At 40.6% G+C, this 21,638-nt stretch overlaps 1 protein-coding gene across 2 annotated transcripts; it reads right to left on the reverse strand.

Annotated features, from left to right (window-relative positions):
• Window positions 1-4,078: 4,078 nt before the first annotated feature.
• Window positions 4,079-16,182, reverse strand: Ypel5 (yippee like 5). Of its 2 annotated transcripts, none has more exons than XM_047523191.1 (3): window positions 16,052-16,182; window positions 6,376-6,541; window positions 4,079-5,031 (listed from the first exon to the last, which is right to left on the reverse strand). In XM_047523191.1, exons 2-3 carry the CDS (start codon window positions 6,514-6,516, stop codon window positions 4,807-4,809), a joined length of 366 nt encoding a protein of 121 aa, XP_047379147.1. In that variant the 5' UTR covers window positions 6,517-6,541; window positions 16,052-16,182; the 3' UTR covers window positions 4,079-4,806. The 2 variants fall into 2 exon arrangements, with proteins under 2 accessions (XP_047379147.1, XP_047379146.1); XM_047523190.1 differs by lacking the exon at window positions 16,052-16,182 and adding an exon at window positions 14,993-15,515.
• Between the last annotated feature and the right edge of the window lie 5,456 nt (window positions 16,183-21,638).

Raw genomic sequence — 21,638 nt, forward strand, 5'->3', positions numbered from 1 at the left:
GAGAGGTTAGATCAGAGGAGGGCTGTAAACTGAAGTCTGTAACTTGTTTGGTCAGATCTTTTGGTTTTTTGATTAAATGTGACTGTCTTTCACTGGGTTGTGCTCTCCTGTTCCCTGGGCAGCCACTGCTGTTTGCCACAGGCCACTTCCTTAGTCTGGCAGCTGGTGGCATTGAAGTTTGCAATTGCAGATCAGACATCTAAATGTGAACTACTATGAACTTTCTATTCCTTCACCTTCACCTTTCATCTTCCTGCGTCCAACTTAAACAGCCACTTACCTGGGATGTCTGCTGTGCAAAGGCGGCCAAGCCTAGGCTCTTTGCCATCAGTCAGGAAGTCCTCTGCTTTGATCAGACTGTCCGAGGTTAGTCAGTCAGTGTTCCTGTCGTGTGCCTTGAAAATGCTCGTTTATATTTGCTTCTGGGAGACAGATGAAGCTTGTTTTAGAATGTATGGCTAATCTAATTTCAGAATCCATTGCACTTGGGAAGACGATTTATTTTCATTTCATCTGGAAGGTTTCCTCTTTTCTAACTCAGAAAATTAATCAATTGCTGGAATAACAAGGACCTTTTATTCTGCTTCATGAGCTTATGCCCCCCCTACACTGAATGCCATTCACTCCTGTAGCAGAGCAGGAAGCCCATATTTTATTGGGCTTTGTAAATATTCATCAGGCTGATGGTTAGAGGGTGCAAGGTGTTGAAATTAGCACGCTGCCTAGAATAGGCCCTCCGTACTGTGAGTGGATAACTTGGAACAAGTAAATATTTTATAGCAACCAGACCTTAGACTACTGGTTAAGAAACTTGCTAAACCGCATTTGAGTTGTAAGAATGTATTTCAGGACTTGATTCATTCTCCAGGAATCATTTTCCTTAAAATTGAGGAAATGTGGTTTTAAGAGATTATCTTCAAAGTCACATTGTGAGGTTCAATTTTGTGACCTCTGGTGGATGTTATCAAAACAAACGAAAGCCAACATTTAAAAAGTTTTTGACAAAAGAATTTTTTAAGTTTTATAAGCTAAATCATTTGCTACTAAAACATGGCAGAAAACCAAACCAAACCTGAATATCATAAAAAGTGGCAATAGTACTAGTATTTGTATAGCACTTGATAGTTTGCTAACATTGGATCCCGTATTTCATTTCACCCTCAGTGGGTGACTCCTCACCATTGCTGTAAAATAGTCCCTCCCTTCAGCTGTGGGCACTCCCTGATGGTGGACCAACAGGAACAAGAACAGACTTGCCCCAGTGTTATTCAAGACTGGTCAGGTCAGGCTGGTGCTCTCTCATGCCATCTACTGGTGCTCCTGTAGTAGCATGGGTTCCAGCCGATTTTCTATTATTGAAATCCATTTTTTTCCTTCAGTGTAAACTTCAGCAGGACTTGAATGCTTATTATTAACCTCCTAAAAATTAGCCCTCTCAATCTTTGAAGACAGCTGTCATTACCCTAAGGAGTCTAACACAGGACCTGAGATTCATTCAGGAAAGGAAATGAGAATACTTTCATTCCTTCCGGCAGTGACTGGCGGGTTTCAGAAATGCCTTAGAGCCCCTTCCAACTGGCTCAGAACCCAGGGGAAAGGAGATGACTTAGCTGGAGACAGAAAACTCAGGGATTTTCAAGTTCTTAGTAAGGGCAAGGCGATCAGTAGTGAGCGAGCTGAGGTGTAGCCAGAGGCTGACAGCTCACATCATAGTGGCTCAATAATTGGTGGCAGAGGAATTCTGGAGAAGGGTCAAAGCCAATCTCCTGACTCAGGGGCACACCCATAGGATTTTTCAAACTGCCGTTGTTCCCTAAAAACTTCAGGTCAGTCCCCGGGGACACAAATACCTTTTTCAAAGTTGGCTTCTTAAATTTTCTCTGAACAGTTTTTTGTTGTTGTTGTTACTAGGTGGAATTTGCCTTATTTTAAGTCAGGGACAAAAGATGACTGCTATTTTTAGGGTTAACCAGAAGAGGATTAAAATGAGATGATGTGGTATATAAACCATTTCTCTCAGGATCCTCATATTATGGTGGTAGTGTAAGTTGGCTGAGACAAACAGGAGAAAGAACACCGGTTTGAAAAGCAAGTACAGTCAGTAGTTAGCAGTGAAAATTCTTATAGGCTTCTTCTAACTTACCGTGTTAGGGAAAAGATGGTGGCTTATTTTACCATTGAGGTTGTGTTCAATGAACCTTTCACTTTCTTCCTACGGTTCCATGATATCCATAGAAGTACAGGAACTAGATTTTGAAAGCAATGTGAAATACGTGTTGTAGCAGGTTATGAAGGATTCCTTAAAGGCAAAGGTTAAGATGGCAATGTGTCATAAACTGCCTGACTTCTTGCACTAATTTAGCTCAAAGGTTTAGCAGTGCTTGTCAAATCCAGAAAGCATTCTGGTCACTCCCGACTTAGAAGAAAATTTAACTGTGTAGAGTTGTTCAGGGTTACTAAGAAGTCATTCCATATGTTGCATCATACTTCTCAACAGGGTTTTGGAGCTGTATTTCACTCAGTTCTAATACAAATTTTAGGGCATATCTTCACATTCATATATGAGGGAACTAAGGTTTAGAAGTTGACTTCCCAGTCACAAAGCCAGTAAGTTAGTCAACACTGAGGGCAGGTCTTTAGATTTTGTTATTTTAAAAAATGAGATGCCTCTTTTCTAGACTTTTCCACTCCTTAAAGGCAGTTTAATTGTTATTTATCCATCTTAAGTCATTGTTTTTAAGTGAACATTTGATTTCCTATAAGCAATCCAATCTGATTGGATATTCTATTTTTTGCAAATGAAGTTTTTAAAAGGAAGTCTCATTGCTTCCAGTCACCTAAAAACCTAGCAATATGACATTTATTTAGACACAGACCAACAAATTAATTTTTTTCATATATACTAAACCGTAGTTGTCAGTGTCTAAGGCAAAATGATCTCAGAGAAGTTAAACTGGCAAATTCAATGTCATCAGGTATAAATTAGGCAGTTAACTAAAGTGTCACACTGCCAAGCAAAGAGTGATAACTACTCAAAAGCATGAAGTACGTGTTCAGAGACAAGAATCAAGTTGATCAGTAGACAGAATTAGTGGAAAATAAGTAGCAGTATTGCACCAATGCAAGACAAAATATACTTTATTTTGACAGCAAAAGCACATAGTGCTGTAGGTAAGGCATGCTACTAAGAATCTGCATATCATCAAAGGCCAGAATGGAAACCAATGGGAAGAAATGCTGTTTCTTAATGCTTGAAGACTTAATTCATGTTGAAGAGAAGACAGAGAATGTATGTATAACCACTTAGTTCAAATGCAGCAATATAACTATACCTACTTCATCAGATACCTATGCCTCTAACAAGAGCCCAAAGGCAAGTAAGAGGAATTTAACTGTACTCTGAAGTCACTTCTACTCTTAATGACAAAAAAGATTTCACAATTTGAGGTAAATTTCCTTTCCAAAGACCTAGAAACTGAGCATGCAAACATCCATTCATTCATTTGAATAATTAGCCAATTTACTGTCATTTAGTCTTACAAATGAATATCAGAATATCTAGTAGTTTGGATAAAGAAACATTTTAATATTTAGTAATGTCATACATTCTGGGCTAACAGAACACCCTGAGTCATATCTGATCCCTTTCTACTCAAGGGCAGTTTTGATTTCAATAGCCCAACTTCTAAGGGAAGATCTGAAAAAATAATGCTAATGGAGATCTAGTCCTTTGATGAAACTAGCAGGTTCTATAGACTTGTCGAAATCAATGCACAGCTGAAGAGGGAAAGGCTGAAATGTTCTGTAAAGCAGTATTTTTAGATGAGCTGCTTCATTTCCCCCTCCTTTTAAAACAGATGCAGATTAAATGCTTTCTGCATGGATGCACATTGACATTCTGTTCAACTGTTTCTAAATGCAATACCGTGGGTTTAAACAGTATGCTTTCATTTATACAAATATCTTATAGGTAGTCCATTTAGCTTAAGAGATGAAACACTTAACTACTATGAAAATTACTTATCAAATACTCTGTTCTTTTATAAGGTTTTTTAAAAGCAACACAGGACCAAAAACATCCAACTATTACTTTATTTATATTACTATGCTTAAGTTACATGGAAAAAGACAACCAAGCAGTTCTGCCCCATTTCAGAGAAAGTTTCCAATCAACACCAGTTATGTGGTGACAAGTAACTAGGAATGGTGACATCTTTGGGTCAAGACTGACAAGGAAGAATGGGCTCTGGTGCTACGGTTCATCTCCAACAAGAATATGGCACACGGGCCAGCACAAGCCATGCTAACACTGAGCCTTTAGCGCTGGGCACAGATTCGGATCTCTTCTCTGAAGCTAGCAAATCAAGTGAAATAACTGGGTTTAAAAAAAAAAAAAGTTTTAAAATGAAGCCCAAATAAGTTTAAAAACCATGCTCTTTGACATATTCTCCATTCAAAGTTTACATAAAACACACTTTTTTCACTCTAATAGCCCAGATTTTTTTCCTCACATAGCCCACCATATAGCTGCAGAGACTCTTCTGCCTCAAGATGTAAACATAGGAAAAAAAAAAAACAGCAACTGCATAATATTCTCTCTACACACTGCTGTTGGATGGAAAATACAAAATTTAAAAAAAAAAAAAAAGAAAGAAAGAAAGAAAGAAAGGTTCCATCTTGGATTCTCACAACCTCTTGTTCCGCAGTTCATGAATCCGACTCTGATGCTAAGGTGACAGTGTATGTAAGTAGATTTTTGTTTTCAGTGAAGGAGACCTGGGAAAAGATGGATTTCTCTCTTTTTCTTCAAGAGTTATCGGATGGTACGTGCTCCTCAAAGCCCTCACTCTCTCGAACTAGAGCACGTTCCAGGATCACACGGCCTTCCTTATAACGCTGGCTGTCTTCAGTGGCAAACTCATAGATCCATCCCAGTTTGCTATTGCAGTTTTTGCAGCTCACATCCCGAACCATATGGCGGCCAGTGAGCATGACCCGATCTTGAACTTCACTGTACTGTAGGTTAACTACCTAAGAAACATGTAAAAACAAAATTGCAAAGACTTGTAAGTTATTTGCCAAATAAGAATCCCATATATTATGGTTGGTGCAATAACAGCAATTTCAGAAAACAGAAGTTGTTACTTTAGTCAAATCTACAACACAACTTGCCTAGTTCTACAAGTTGCCGATAGGTGAACATATGGAAACTGCAGTGCACTGAACACCTAATAGCAATCAAGCACTGCTGCACTTGCCCAAGTCACACGATTTTTACATGTTAGTTACATTTCTGTGTCAAAGTGAAGAAAGTCCTGGAATTAGAGCCATGAAATGCAGGTTTGGATCTAAATGTTACCAATAGATAGTCAATGAGTGCAAATTAAGACAATCAATGTAAAAGAAACTATTACACCAAGGACATGCCATAAGTTTGTCAAATTTATTTCCAAATATATATTTTATATGCAAATGGGCTAGGACAGAGGAAACCGTAAACTGCAATACAGTTTCCAAGTGAGCTCAAAGACAATGAACACGATGAAGTTGAGTTCTAAGATACAATGATTCTGCAGACCCAATACTTTACATTTCACTTTTCTCTAAAGGATCATATAGTAAACTATTTAACTCTGGTATTATAGCATGAAAATAGCAAGACATATTTAAAAACAAGCATGTTGTGTTCCATTAAATTTTACAAAACAGGCAAATGGGCCTGCCACAGTGTGTCAACACCTGCTCTGTACCAAAATATGTTAACACATTATCCATTCTCTAAGAGAAAAGCAGCTTTCTACATGGAACACTTTAGAGTGTCCACTGTGGAAGTATTGGAATCATATTAACTGATCAAATCAGTAATTTCAGAGGTAGGCAGATTGGATACATTTGCAAATCAGGAAAAGCTTTTACTGTTCACAGGCCTATGTGACAAACCAAATCATAATCAGGAGGACTGGTGAGTATGAGTTAGAGCAAAAGGAGCTGGTTAGATGATCCTTGTTCAGTTTCACTGCCAAGCCATGACAATTTAGCATGGCATGGATACAGCAGTGATATGTGGGGGATGAAAGTGAGCATCTTGGCTCCTTCTTCCTTAGTCTGTGTAGAAATCACTACTGAATTCTTACACTGCACACTTCCAGAAGAAATGAAGACTACCTTTCCTATAACACATTCTTTTAACTTTCAAGGTTAAAAATCTTATTCTAGTAACGTCTCCCTGAAGTCCCATGAGAAATAAGTCAATAAGCAATAATTTCTATACATTGCAGCACTCATTCTAAATCTGTAAGTTCTGAGTGGGTATTCTGGTGTTGCTATCAGAGATATGCACTGAGTGCATTCTGGAATTAAACTTTTTTCACCAACCTTGTTAAAAAGAAATGCTCTACCGGTGGCACCTGTGAACCGAGTGGAAATGAGTTCCGAGCGGTTAGTCAGGATCGTGTCACAGTTTGCACAAGAAAACAGTCGGGTACCACCAATATGATCAAGGAAAATTCTGCCCATTTTGATAGCTGAAGTTCTAAATAACCTAGGAACAAATGGGAAAGAATGAGAAATGCATTATAATAAAACATGTTATTATTTGGGGGTATCATGGAGAACAACCATTTATATCTATGTAGTATCTGCCTTGTGCTTGCTGTGTGCAACAGCTGACCCCAAACAAAAGGATCCAAAGTTCACACACTAAACAAACAGGCTTAGAACATTTTCAAAGCAGAGGGCTAAGGAAGTAAACTTGCTGAAGCAAGGCCAAGGAATGGTATCACTTCTCTTCTGGTTGGTGTAAGGGGAAAAAAAGAACTAAGTGGGAATTTTGGAAAATGAATGATTATAAAGCACTGATAGAGGTGAGAAAAAAGTCCAGCAAAGGAGTTAAGTATACATTCTAAGCATGTGTAATTTGAGAAAAGACTTGTGGAGCCTGAGTGTGGTGATTGGGTAAGAATAGAAAAAGGGCAACTGAAAGACAAGAAGGAGAGTCTGGTTTGAGAGCATAAGGTGCATGGGTCTGTGGTCACTGGGTACATCCTAACCTTACAGGAGGGATGGCACTAACTTCAGTTAAGTCTCTGTCTACAGTCTAGGAACACTGTATTAGTTACTTATTTCGAAACTGTCAGAACTCTGGGAGATTGTTACCACCCCCACTTCACAGATTACCCACAGCAAGTCTAAAAAGGTTATTGATGGGCCAAAGGTGACACAGCTGTTAAACACAGAAAACCAGCTGGAGTGCTTCGCCCCACTCAAAGACAAACCTCTTTCACTGCTTTCCTGGGTCTCCCCCAAAAAGGGCACCCACAATGGTCAAGGCCAGGCCTGAGGCTAGTGCAATAAGAGGAAAAAAGTTAAAAGGAGGTAAGAGAAGCTTTCTTTCCTATTATCACACAACTTGCTTATACTTAAGAAATCTTACTTATTCAATAAATCCCAAAAGTGCTGAAACACTCAATAGATAAAACTTTGAAACAAAATTCTGAAACTAGGAAAATCAAACTTCAATATTTCAAAAGTTAGGGGATGTTATTTGGATGTGAGACAATGCAGGAAAGTTCAGAGGAGAAATGATTGGGTTGTAAGAGTCTTAACCCAATCCAGTGAATTAATCCCTGATGAGATTAATTAAAGCGGTAGAGTGTGGCTGGAGGAGGTGGGAATTGGGGTGTGGCTAAGGGGTATATATTTTGTACCTGGAAAGTGAAGTCTCTCTGCTTCCTGATACCATGATGTAAGCCGCTTCCCTCTGCCACCCTCTCCTGCCATGATGTTCAGCCTCACCTCCAGCCCTGCGGATTGGAGCCAGCCTTCTGTGGACTAAGACCTCTGAAACCATGAGCCCTCACACAAACTCTTCCTCTTTTAAAATTGTTCTGGTCAAATCTTTTAGTCACAGCAGTGAGAAAGCCAACTAAAACAGGGGAATTAATTCTGTGTTTTAAATATTTAATAATATATATCTTTAAAAGGACAGGCACAGCCAATACAGCAGCCCCTATGGGTGAAAAAAATTCAGAAAATATTTCTAAGAAGCCACTGTCATCGTAAGTTTGAGAACAATCATAAATTGAAAAAGCAAACTCCATTCCTTCTTAGATCAATTTCCTCAGTCACTAGGCAGTCCTGTCATCAGAAGTGTCACTGTCATAAACATTATCACTTCCCTTAATCACTAGGATATGGAAGTTTAATAAGGAATAAAAAATAGTGAATATAATTACTCCAAGCTTAGAACATTTAAAAAACAGCTAGTAAAAGGATAACCAGTATATGAACAGGAGTCACAAAAACAGGTGGGTGTGCCTGAAATCCAGCAGCTTGGGAGGCTGAGGTCCTAAGCAACTCAGTGAGACCCTGTCCCTAAATATAAAAAGGGCTGGGGGATATAGCCAGTGGTTAAGCACCATAGGAAAACAACAACCAGAATTAAGGTGTATTTAATTTTCTAAAAACACTTGTGCAAAATTGGCAACAAAAGGTAGTAATACTCATTGCCCATCTTTATAGCCTTTCAAGATTCTAGCATTACTTTTTCCAGACACTTAAGAACACATTTGTTAAGTCAGAGGCCTTAACAAACTCATTTGGTAGCCCAAGAATACAGCAGTGAACAAAACAGACACATTTTATTTGGGCCACTCAAGTTTTTGTTCTTAATTTTAAAAAAATGGTGTCCTGATATTTAAGATTTGAGAAAAGAGCCTATACCTCTGGTTCTTTTTAACCATGGGGTTAACAACATGGGGTGTCCCCACAGTTACCTCCTCTAGAAACACTGACTACACTGGAGCAGTAACTGTCCCCAGAGATCCCCTGCTGCTCATTCTCCATTCTGCTTTATATAGTGAGTTCACCTGTTTGGTCCTTGTATCAACACATGAATTCATGACTCTCAGTACAAACAGAGCAATCAACAAACCTGTGAGCTGACTTTGATCATGTTTCTTAATATTGATCATTAACAGAAAGGAATCAAAAGCAAGGTTTTGAGGCTCAACTGTTAATGATATAGTCCTTAAACTTTATAGTATTTGTGCAGTCAGTCTCTAGCTAGAGTTTCTGGGACTTGTGATTTTAAAGCTAAATTTCCTTCACACTTTTATTAACATATTCATATTGTACCTTATTTCAACCATAATGCAGTACTAAGTTTCTGGGCTGACTATGGGAAATAACACTATTGTGGAAAATGTCCTGAACTTCAAAAGAATTCTCCCTATACCTTCTACCTACACCATTCTATCTTTGGCTCAAAATTACAGTACAGCTGTGACCATCTGGTACTGGGGGTAAATAGATTTAATACGCCTTGTTTTTTCTGTTTTAAATTTAGTCTATTTTTACTGAATTCAATTATATGATTCATTACCAAGACCAAAAATATCTGGGAAGAACCTTATGTTACACTATTCCTAGTTGTGGTTGCTTGCCATTTATAGAGTACTATATATGTATTTAAAACTGTAAAATGTAATTTTATTTGCAAAAAAAAAAAAAAAAAGCTAGAATGCCATGGAATCCAGCTGAAGTAAGAAAAATATGCCTTGCAACAAAAGTCTTTAGGCAGTAGAAGAGCCTCTGCACCGTCATTAGGTTCTAGGCAGTAGGCCTTAGCCTTGCAGGGTTACAAATCAACCAGTTCTGACTCATACTATTCAAACTCTCAAGAAGTTGACATCGATTAGGATGCCACTGCTATATCCTGAATGTTTATGTTTCTGCAAAATCTGTATGTTGAAATCTAAGCACCAATGTGATGATATCTGAAGATGGTTAGTTCATGAGGGCAAAGCCCTTGTGAATGGTGTTAGCAGTCTTGCAAGAGGCCCTAGGTTTGATCCCTAACCCCACCAAAAAAACAAACAAACAAACAAAAAAAAACCCCAAACATCTGTATTAAGGAATATTTATTATATCCAATAAAATTCTCAAACCATAAGCATACAATTCAATAATTTTTAGTAAATTTATAAAGTTGTATGACACCACCACAAACTGCCCTTAAAATATTTACATCCCTCCACAAAGTTCCCACAAAGTTGTCTACAGTCAATTCCTGACACACCCCTCCCCAGCAACCACCGACCTGCTTCCTGTGATTATTTTTACATCCAAAATAGTTCCCAGGTATGCTAATCACTTGCTTTAATTTAGTGGAATCTCAAATCTCTTCAATCACAGTTCTAAAACATATTAAGAATGACTACTGGGGTTGTGGCTTGGTGGCAGAGCACCTGCCTCGAATGAGGGAGGCACTGAGTTCGATTCTTAGCACCACATATAAATGAATAAAATAAAGGTGCCAACTTAAAAAAAAAAAAAAGAATGACTACTGCTGGGTGAGGTTGGTGCACCTGTAATTCCAGTAACTCAGGAGGCTGAGGGGCAGCAGGAGAACAAACTGGGAGACCAGCTTCAGTAACTCAGCTGAAACCCTCGGTAACTTAGCAATAATACCCTGTCTCAAAAAATAAAAAGGGCTGGGGTTGTGGCTCAGTGGTAAAGTGCCCATGGGTTCCATCTGTAGTACAAAAAAAAAAAAAAAAAAAAAAAACCAAACCCAACAGCTTTCACAGATGACCAATGTCCTCTGTTGAATCTGAAGCACCTTACTGGGTCTCACAGTAATACAATGCATACTCTGTTACCTTTCAGTGTTGAATTTCCAGGTTTATGGCAACCTTTCCCAGATAATTTTAAATAAGGTCTCTTTGGTACTCATTTTTCATAGTTCCAGAGTAAAAAATCCTAAAATGGCTGAAATAAAAAAAGTACCAAACTTGGTTGTTTAACTGGGGGCTCATTATTAGTTTAAAATACCTGAACCATGGGCCAGGATGAAAACATAAGTGAAATTCATAGACCAGGTTTCCATAATTATTTTCAATTTCTTCTCCCTCCAAATAGCACACTTTGATACAGGAACTTCCAATTTCTATTTTAGAAGGAGATCAGATTTTAGGATCTCTACCTTTTTAAATAATTCTTTAAAATTATAGAATTTGTATGACAAAAAAAAGATTTATCTTTCAGGAATCTATGAAAGACAAAGACTTTGGAAATGCATTAATTTAAAAACTGGACCTGACAGATTATATACTTTCCTAATGTTTCCAGATCAATAAAGCAATTTTCTAAAAAATATATGGTTTCATACATACACACACACTAACAAATGAAGCATGATGTCTTGTTTTTAGTCTGGCTCATTGCTAAGTATCTTCCTTAAAAGTAAGGGTCAGTAAACTAAGGCCTGTGGGACAAAAGTAGGTCACCACCTCTTTAACAGCCCACTGATTAAAAATGTACTTTATACTTTTAAATGGGTGAAAAAAGAAACATCAAGAGTTATTTTGTGACACATGAACATTATATGAAATTCAAATATCAGCTGAGCATGGTGGTGGACACCTGTAAGAGGCTGAGGCAGGAGGAACACAAGTTCAAAGCCAGCCTCAGCAAATTAGCAAGACCCTGCCTCAAAACAAAAAATAAAGAGCTGGGGATGTGGCTCAGTGGTAAAGTGCCTCTGGGTTCAATCCCTGGTATAAAAACAAAACAAAACAAAATAGAAAGTAAAAGAAAATATCAGCAGCCAAAGATAAAGCTTTTTTGGATTAAAGCCACACCCATTTGTTTATACTTGGCTGCCTTCGCACTACAATAACCGTCTAAGTAGCTGTGGATTACAAAATTCAAAATATTCACTACCTCACTCCTTAGAAGAACAACTGCACCCTGCTTAAAAAACATATTGATAGTGAAAGAACTTTTTATTTAGACAGCAGTCTTTCTCAGAAAATCGGAAACTTGGCCAGGAGTCAGGTTCAAGGATCAACTGGAATATCTGACAAGATTATTTTAATCCCACCCCTCTTTTCTTCATGGATTTCTAACTAAAATCCTTAACTTTCTGTAACCAGTTCAGCTAGTTGCAGATCAACTACATAAAGATTATACAAATAGAGAATGTACACCCAGCTGTTGCTACTTCTCTCTCTACCCTCCCCCCCCCCAACTTATTACAGCCTAGGTACTTGAACTCTGGAATCAGACTCCCTGGGTTCATCTCAGCTCTCCTCCTCAATAGTTTGTCAACCCTGGGCAAATTACCCTCTGCTACCTCATCTATAAAATGAGAGATAACAATATCTATCTTTGAGTGATGTGAATTAAATGGAGATACCATATCGTAAGAACAGTGACTGGCACACAGTAAATGCTAAATAAAGGTCAGTAAAACTTAGATCACCTCTTAACATATCCCATTCCAACTTCCCACTATCACAGATGAGGGGCTTAGAAAGAATATGAAACAGCAATAAGTAAGTAGCTTCACCTTCTATTAATTACACAATGATAATACAAATTACCAATAGGAGAAAAGCTAGAAACCTTCTGAAGCATCTCAAATTCTTGGTGTCACAATTCTAGGTCTTAAAATAGGTACCTGCTCTCCCTATAATTAATAATCCAGTTTGATTTCAACACTGGCAAATGGAATTAGTCAAAGAAGGCATGACTTCCCAGCTCTAAAAATACCAGGGAGAACAATAGGTACCTATACGCATCTCACAGGACTTTCTGATGGAAAAACACCCAGTTCACAGACCTTTCTTTAGTAAAGAAATTAACCCCTGGGGATATTTCCAAGGAACACGCTCCACCAAACTCCACAACTGGACAGGCCAGAGGGGGTTTTCCAAGGCATCAGAAGAGGAGACAAAGGCAACTAGAATACTCTGCAGCAAGGAACCTCATGAGAGTCAGTCTAGTACAGAAAGGGTTAAAGAAATAATGCTTCTTCCATTCTCTTTTGCAATTATCCTGATAAAATGGAATCATGAGGAAGTGTGTTTGTCTATCTGATTTTTCAGTCTTTTCTTTAAAAAAATAAAACCCAAAAAACTTCTAACAGTGCTAGGTTAATTACTATAGTAAACATTTAATCCTACTTCAATTCCATCATTTTCATACTGATTTGTGATTAAATTCTATTGAAAAGTTACATGGAAAAATAGTTTAAAACCATAAAATCAGTCTTCTAATTTTTGTACAAAATATTTATCAAGCCAAGGTTTCAGTGACACAAGAAAGCCATGTTATCCTCTTGCAAATACTGGATCAGTTTACTTTGCTGTGTCAAATGATGTCCTGCTTGTGGGATCAGTCTCATTTGACAGTAATTACTAAGCATGTTTTTGTTCTTCCCTCCTAAAATTGCTTTTTCTGGTGGGGGTGGGTGGTTGTTTTGTTAAGCAATTTCCAAGTTTACTATATTTCTATAATACTGCTTAATCATCTTTAGAAAATAAAACCAGTCATGTAACTCAGCAAGTCATGAGTCAGCAAACAATCGGAGTTGGTAATCTCCCCAAAAACCTCCTGGCAAGAAAAACTCATCTCTCATTTGTTGAGATGCCATACAAAAAGCTTCTAATTGATTGGACTGGAGTATAACTTAACTGTCTGGTTTCCTGATTCAGGTGTCAAATAGAACATTCATATCTAACCAAGGTTTAGTTCCCACCTTACACACATATTACCACAGGACTACCAGGGAAATTAATATGGATTTACATAACTATTGAGTAACTATAAAACCTAAAATGATTTTCTGGTCACAAACAGGGTTATCTTCACATCTTATGAATATATTTAGGCCTATCTTCATGTTTCATAGACTATTTGAGAGTAGAAGAAAGTTTTATTTCTTCTTTCAACACAATTCTTGCCCATATTTCTTTTTACTTTTTGTTACTAAACCTGCTTCTTTTTTCCTTATACTTCAATAGGGAACAGAAAAAGGTCTCACTATGCTACCCAAACTGTTCTCAGAACTTGTAGGCTCAAGGAAACCAGACAGTTAAATTATACTCCAGTCCAATCAATTAGACTGATGCCCTGGCCTCAGTCTCTCAAGTAGCTGGGACTACAGGATTATGCCACTGCACCAGGATGAACTTTGTTTGGAAAAGTTACTGTTAATCTCAATTTACTCACTTTTCCTGTATAAATAATTGAGATTTCATCTTGTCCCTTTTATAGAGATAAGATGGTTGCTAGAGATAAAAATTATTTTATAAGTCTGTATTTGATATGATGAGGTGTAAAAAAGGTAGACAGTTCCTTCCAAAGAGTGTACAATTACCTAGTATTCCAATACATACCAAGATAAAATAGGGCTATTTGGAAAATTTTGTGTGTCAAATTTCATAGCTCCATTTAGCTACTAGTTGTAAATGCTCCAGGCCCATTTTTATTTCAAGCCCGTCTGCCCAGTTGCAATTCAAAGCCTCTTCAATTCCTAGGACTAATCAATACCAATCCTCTTCAGAATGCTGCTTACTTCCTTATTTCCTCCTCCTCATTTCTCACAGCTCTATTTTTGAACTCTCATAATGTCCATTTCACATTTTACTAATATTTAACTCTGTATCGTTTACTCAATTTCATTTGTCTGTGACTTTTTAGTAAACTGCAAGCTTTGAGTACTAAGACCAAGTTTTTTGTAATTTCCTTTTTGCCTAATCCAGTACAACTACGCAATAAACTTTTCGGGGAAAAAAAAAAAAAAGCCACCAAGGCATTTCACATCTGGTACAAGTATGTATCCTGGAAATACTGCGTACCTTTTGCTTTCTCTTTGTTGATATGCAGCTGCAACCTTACATATGTTGCTATGCAAATGCATACATCCTATTCCCCAAGCTACTTCACCAGTAAGTCTACTAACTTTCCAAAAACACAAGTTTAACCCGAGGTTACTTCAGGTTTTCCATCTGTCAAGGAGACCTGGTATAAAAATCCTCGAATTACCAATACAGCTCTGTAAACAGAAAAAATTTAAAAATAAATGAGCTGTACACCTTCCCTGACTCTCCCTTGAAAGGATTAGTCGGTGTCAGGATTAAATAGGTCTTTGTAGTATTTTAGTTTCCCACTCCCGCTGGTGTTAATACTCGTTTGTCCTACCTACCCGCGCAGAAGTGCAGAAAAAAAGGGGGATGCAGGAGGACGTCTAGCCTCGCACCAGCGAAGGCAGGAAGGACGCTGACCCTGCGACTCTACTCCCGGTGGGCTCGGCCGGCTGCAGCAGGAGACCTGTCGGCCCCCACCGCCAGCCGGCCCAGCTGATCGCGGCCACGTGACACCCGCCAGCGAATCCGGAGGCGCAGGGCGGCGAGCGCGGCGGTGGCGGGGCCTCCTCCGGCACAACAAACACAGGCCGAACAGCTGGGCGGGCGCGGGCTCTCGGGGCCTGCAGCACCGGCAGGCTGCCCAGCAGTCACCCCACGCCCAGGGACCAGCGGGGCAGGGGAGGCGGGCGCTCACCACGCGGGGCACAAGGCAAGCGCCAACCCCGCCCGACGCGGGCAATGCCCCACGGGTCGAGCGAAGGGCGCTTCCCCGGCCGGGACGCGCCGCAGCGTCACCATGGCCGGGACAACTCAGTTCTGAGCTCAGCCTCCACGTCGGGCGGGGTGTGAGGTGGCCCGGAGCGCAGGCCCGCAGGGCCGACCCCGGCGCGGAGCCCGGGCGCGCCCCCGACGCTGCGGCGGGCACGGCGGCCCGGTGGGGGCGGGGCGGCCGAGGCGGTGGGGGGGAGGGAGTCGCGGGGCACACCGTCCGCGGAGGGGTGAGGGAGCCTGGCGGCGCGTGCGGGCCTCTGAGCCGGACCCGCGGAGGGCGCGGCGTTAAGCTCCCACGGCCTGGCAGGCTAGGGGTGCGGGCGCGCGGAGGGGTCGCGGCTGTTGTAGTCTCGCCGGTCACCCAGCTGCGCGGCGGGGGCGGGCCGACGGAGGCGGAGGCGCCTGGGCCTCACAAAGAGGAATGGTTCCGCCCGCCCCGCAGCCCCGCGCAGGGGCCCTGCCCGAGGGGACGGGGTTGCCGCGTTGGGACCCCAGGAGAAGCAAAGCAAGGAAGAGGCACTTCCTGCCTCGGCCCCCGCCCCGGGGCCGCTCCCCGAGGGTTTCGAAGCCTCCAGGCTTGGAAGGAGTCTTCAGGCCCCAAGCTCAGTCCCCGCCGCCGCACTCACCCTGAGCGGCGGTGAGATCCGCGCTGCCAGCGGCTCTTTGCTCTTCAGCTGGGACGAAGCCCCTCAGCCACCCGAGTCTCCAGGTTTAGGCAGGCCTTGGCCCCGCCTCTCCCTGGTTGGGCCTCAGCGTCAATCACCCGGTGTAACTCCGCCCCCCCTGAGGCAGGCTCTCCCGGTTGGCCCAGAACTCCCTTCATTTCTAGGCCCCGCCCCTCTCTCTGGTACCCTGCCCCTTCCCCTGGGCCCCGCCTCTTCTCTGGCTCACCCTCCCCCACTCCCGCTTCTCTGCGCTTGGGGGCCCGCCCCTCCCAGAAGCCGCAGACCCAGGGCTGGGTCACTGCAGCTCGCCCCGCCCCCGATCCAACGCCTCGGACTCGTATAGCCAATCAAAGAGGTTAACTCTGCCCCCTCTCCCGAAGTGGCCAATGTGGTGAGACTGAGGATCCACCCCTCTCCCAGCTGAGGGCACACAACACAGCATCCACGTGAGTCAGCTTCTTAAAGGAGACGGCTCAGCCTTTCTAGTTGTGGCAGCTGGGACTCATCGCGCGTCATCAGCGTCACCAGGTGGCGGCTGAGGCCTAGCTTCCTGATGCCAAATGAGGTCCAGTGATGACAAATGAAAACAACAGGCTGTTTTCTAGACAAAGCAGGTACTTAGGTGGCTACAATGCCTCGTGTTATTTATTTAAGGCCACTTCCTCTTTCCACCCCTTACCGAGCAATATGTTTTCCTTGCAACCCCACATCCTTTGAGCATGTAGGAACTCCTGAAAATCATCTATTGAAAAGGGGGTTTTTCAAGTATGTTCAGCTTTACTTACAGCTCCCTGAGTTTTCTCTTGGTAATGGAAGAGAGTCTCAAAAAGAGAAAATTCAATCTTCTAGATTTTCTGCTTCGTGAGTCTGAGATGTTTGTTGAAAAGGGTAGCTGTTCCCTTAAACTTCATTAGTGCTTAAGATGGAAGGTTTTGCTTCCCATTTGAATTTCCCAGGTAATTACATATCTGTTGGCTGACTTTCAGGATTATGCAAAAATTTGGAGTGATGCCCATTTCTCATAAAATATACAGACCAGCATTTGAGATTAATTTGCAAGGTGTTCTTGATGAGATAAAGATTCTGAAGGAAATCCTAGTACTTGACTCCTTGTCACCCCCAAATCCACCAGTATTTTCGTTCAGTTCTGATAAAATTTATTTGAATAACAAAGGCAAAAGGACTAATTATATTTGGATAAGTGAGTTTTCCAAGAGATAAAGCAGTTTTAAACGTATTTTAGGTTTTCCCCCTTCATAACTCCTTCTTTTTAATTATCTTTAATTACAAAAACAACTTGTTTTTCCTAGGAAGTTCATACTGCCTTATTTCATAATAGAGGCCTTTGCTAACGATTTCATGTGTATCCTCCTGTTCTTCCCAGAATGACTATACATGGGAGCATGTTGTCCTTATTCTTCAACTTTTTTTTTTTTTCCTCAACAATATGTTATGGCCATCCTTTAGTGTCATATGTACCTTTTATGTACATATTTACCCTTGTCTCTACAGTTTTCATAGTGTGAAACACTATAAACACTAAAACACTTTTTTCTACTGATGTACGTATACTTTCAATCTCATACTATTAAAAATACTGCTGTAATGAACACTCCTGTTCATTGGTAAAATATTCAAGTATTACTGAGTATAAGCAATTGAAAAAGAAGTACAGTGCCTAAATTGACAGGAAAGAGCACTGTAAGTACCAGGTAAAATAGTGGGACCATTTTAATTTATTTTTATTGGATACATATAAAATACTTCCTGCTCTGAGTGTTTTAAAATTAACTCCTTTAGTTTTGATAACTCTGTGATGTAAATACCGTTGTCATCCCATTTTTGTAGTTGGGTTAACTGAAGCACAGTGATTAACGTCCAAGGTCACCCAAATAAAGTTACTGAGTACAGTATTTGTGAACTTGGAAGAAGGTGAAGAAAATCATATTTTAGAAAGTTTAATCTAGATGATGGTGATGTGACGAGGTAAAGCCCAAGTGTGAGGTAAGAAGGGCAGATAGGAATGGAACTGACAAAAGGGTGGCTGCAAAGGACTGACAAATTACAGGTGTCATGAGGACAGATTTTCCCAAGATATACCAGAGGTTTTATTGCAAATGACTGGCTGCGGGATGGTTTCCTATTGCTAGTGGGAATGGTGATTAGGGGTGAAAAATGATGGGTCTTATCTGAGGCAGTATACCCATTGGAAATAAAAAATGTACAATTAAAGGTAATGTAACAAATATAGGAGGGAAATGAAAAAGGATAAGAGGTTCGAAAAACTCCCATTGAACTTTCGGGTAAAATCGTGTTATACCTGAGAAGTAATTTGGAACATTGATATTTCACTGAAACTTTATAATACTAAGACTTGGCCACCAAGAACATGGAACATTTCTCCATTATTCAGAGGTTTTCTTAAATGTCTTTTGGCTGCTTTTCCCTAGATTGTTAATGTGATTTTAGGGTTATATTCAGGTTATCATCTGTTTTCTGAGGATGTTATGGCTGAATTGTGACAATCCCCCCCCAAGTCATTTGTTGAAGTCACGACTTTTGGAACCTCAGAATGTGACTATTTGGAGGTAGTGCCTTTAAAAGGTGACTAAGTTAAAATGAAGCCATTAGGGTAGACTCTCATTCAACCTGACAGATATCCTGATTAAGAGATTAGGATATGCAGAAACCCGAAGGATGCCTGTAACAGGCCCCCGTGAGGATACACAGGGAAGGCAAGCCAAGGAGAGAGGCCTCTGGAGAGAACAACCCTGCCGACACCTTGATCTTGGACTTTTGACCTCCAGAACTCTGAGAAAATCCATTTCTGTTCAAGCCACCCAGTCTGTAGTATTTTGTTGTGGTAGCCCTAGCAAATTATGATACAGGGGTTGCTGTAAACAGGAACTTCTCATATATCATAACTCTTAGTTGTTATTTGTTTTGTAGGAAAGGTAATGATTTTGTAGTTTATTTTTCTGATTTTTTTCTGGAAAGAAAAATTTCCTTTTCTGCAAATTACCATAATTTTGCTGCCTACTTTCTAGTCATTTTGCCTTTTCTTTTTAAATTCTTTTTCATATGTCTTGAGTACATGGGTGAATATTTCTATCAAACAAATGCCTAGAATTTGTCATTTTTCTCTTTTTTAAAAAAATATTGAGTATGCAATTTTGTTTCAGTTGTTTTAGTACTCCCCGATTCAACCATGTTTTTTTCCCTCCTTTTATTCTGTTTTTAATAGGCTGTACCATAGTAACTCATTTCCAGTATTAAACTGCTTTGCATTCTGGGGTAAAAGCTCCTTCATCATTGGCATGTGCTGACTGACATTCTTTGAGTGCAAAAATCAGAAATAAAGGTGTACCTGTCTATGTTGACATACCCTCGTCCTTTATTGTGGTTACTGAGGGTATGTCCTGTGAGAAATTGCCTGCTGGGCCCCCACTTGGTGACTCCATTTAACAACTGCAGATTCCACGGTGTCTTTCCCATGGTGCTTCTGCGCTCTGCTTTCCCTTCTCTTGCTTTGAAGGACCCTCAACAGGTACTGCTCCTGTAGAAATGAAACCACCTCTCATGTACAAAGAGACCTCAGCCTCCCCTTGCCTCCTCACACTTCCCATAGCCTAGTCAATTCTTGTCCCCCAAACCCTGGAACACTGGGACAGCTGTTGGAGTAGTAATTCGCTTGTAAATTTGGGAGATCGTCATTTCTGAAATCTGGTACCATCCCCAAAGTCTGGATTACTTTGTTCTGTGGTAAGTGTGTTCTCAAGGACAGATAAATCTGCCTAGGTGGGGAAGAAAGGTAATCCTGTTTCCCTTGAGATTGGAGAGGGGGAGAGATTAAGGAGAAGTAGGGAGAGAGGAAGAGAAGGAAACACGTCCATTTTAAAAATAAGTTGCAGTGGCAGAGCAGCGAGGGCTACATTCAAAGCATAAACTGGATCACTGTTACAAAACAAGTCATACAAGGTCATTAGACCTCAAACTGGTAAGAGATTGCTGGGATATAAACTGGGGTATTGAATGTGAGATTAGATCATTTGTATATATGATCTGTCAAAACTACAACAACTTGATTTAAAGATCTCAATTGGCTTTATTTTTGATTCTAGAATCAGGCAACACTTCATTCCGTCAAACAGAATAAAGTGCTCCAGTGAACCAAACAGAGGAGGTTGATTGTGTACACTGAAAAGGGTTGAAGAAAGCAGAAACAGAAAAGCAGATTGGTTATTTTAAAGTTACTTTCCTTGTAAGGCAGGGGAAAGGAGTAGATCATGGGTAAGTCACTGAGTTAACATCAACTCACTTCAGGTTACCCTTTTTAAAGATTAAGGCAGAGGGAACTTCAAAAGTCAATTGAAACTGGTCTGTTTGGGGCTGTTTTGTATTAACTCTGATTGCTGGAGAAGGTCAAATAAATTAATTTCAGGTTGGTGACGTGGAACTTTAGCAGTAGTTACCTCATTTTTATTTTTAGCTTGGTCAGTTGGAGCCTAGTATGGAAGCTTCGTCCAAAACAATGGCCTCATGTAATTTCAATTTAACAGGTCCAAACAAAACAGAGATGATAAATACTTGCAGCCAATGAAGGAGTCGGGTGGGGGTGGAGGAGAATATGGTCCATTAACAGAAGGAGGGAGGTGGAAGTCCTAGTTCTAAGGAAATGTTTGCTGTTTGTCCTTGCTGTTGAGAGATGTGGGTACCTGTCAGGATAGCCCAGGTTTCAAGATCCAGAGTGTTTCAGTTTTTTTAAGGCTTTGGAAAAGAAGAGAGATTATCATCTAAAACCACGGGGAGTGCCAAGAAAATAGGTGACTTGGGAAGAAATGTTGAGACAGAGTTGAGGTGGTTCATTTTCATTGGTGTTTGTGGTGTTACAGGACACAGGCCTGCTGAGCAGCTGAGGGAGCCGCGGTAATCCTTTCTCACCTGTTCTTGCAGTTACTCCATAAGGATTTCAGACACGTTGCTCAGAGCAGCAGGCGTGAGTTCGTAACAGTGGTCCACGGAATAAGGACCAGGATTCCACTTGGGATTGTGGGGCGATGAGCTGGAAGGAAGCTGGATTCTGACAGCATTAAAAAAAAAAAAATTAACCTAAGCTTATGAAATCGCTGGGTAATATAAACAGAATCACATTTAAAAAACTTAAAAAATTTTTTTTTGGTACTGAGAATTGAACCTAGGGACATTCTACCACTGAGCTACATCTCCAGCCCTTTATATTTTGAGAAGGATCTCACTAAGTTGCTTAAGGCCTCGATAAACTTCTAAGGCTGACCTTGAACTTGCAGTCTCCCTGCCTCCACCTCCCAAGTAGCTGGATTATAGGCATGCTCCCCAGCAACCAGCTGGGATCACATAATTAGAGTGTGCTTTTTATTTTTTAATCAGTTCAGGTTGCTATAACAAAAATACCATATGCTGGTGGCTTAAACAACAGATATTTATTTCTTCCAATTCTGGAGGCTAGGAAGTCCAAGATGAAGACACTAGCAGACCTGGTTTCAGGTGAGTGCCTCTTTCTGGCTTACAA

This window comes from Sciurus carolinensis, chromosome 13 (genome assembly GCF_902686445.1).
Source record: "Sciurus carolinensis chromosome 13, mSciCar1.2, whole genome shotgun sequence".
In the NCBI taxonomy this organism is placed as follows: domain Eukaryota; kingdom Metazoa; phylum Chordata; class Mammalia; order Rodentia; family Sciuridae; genus Sciurus; species Sciurus carolinensis.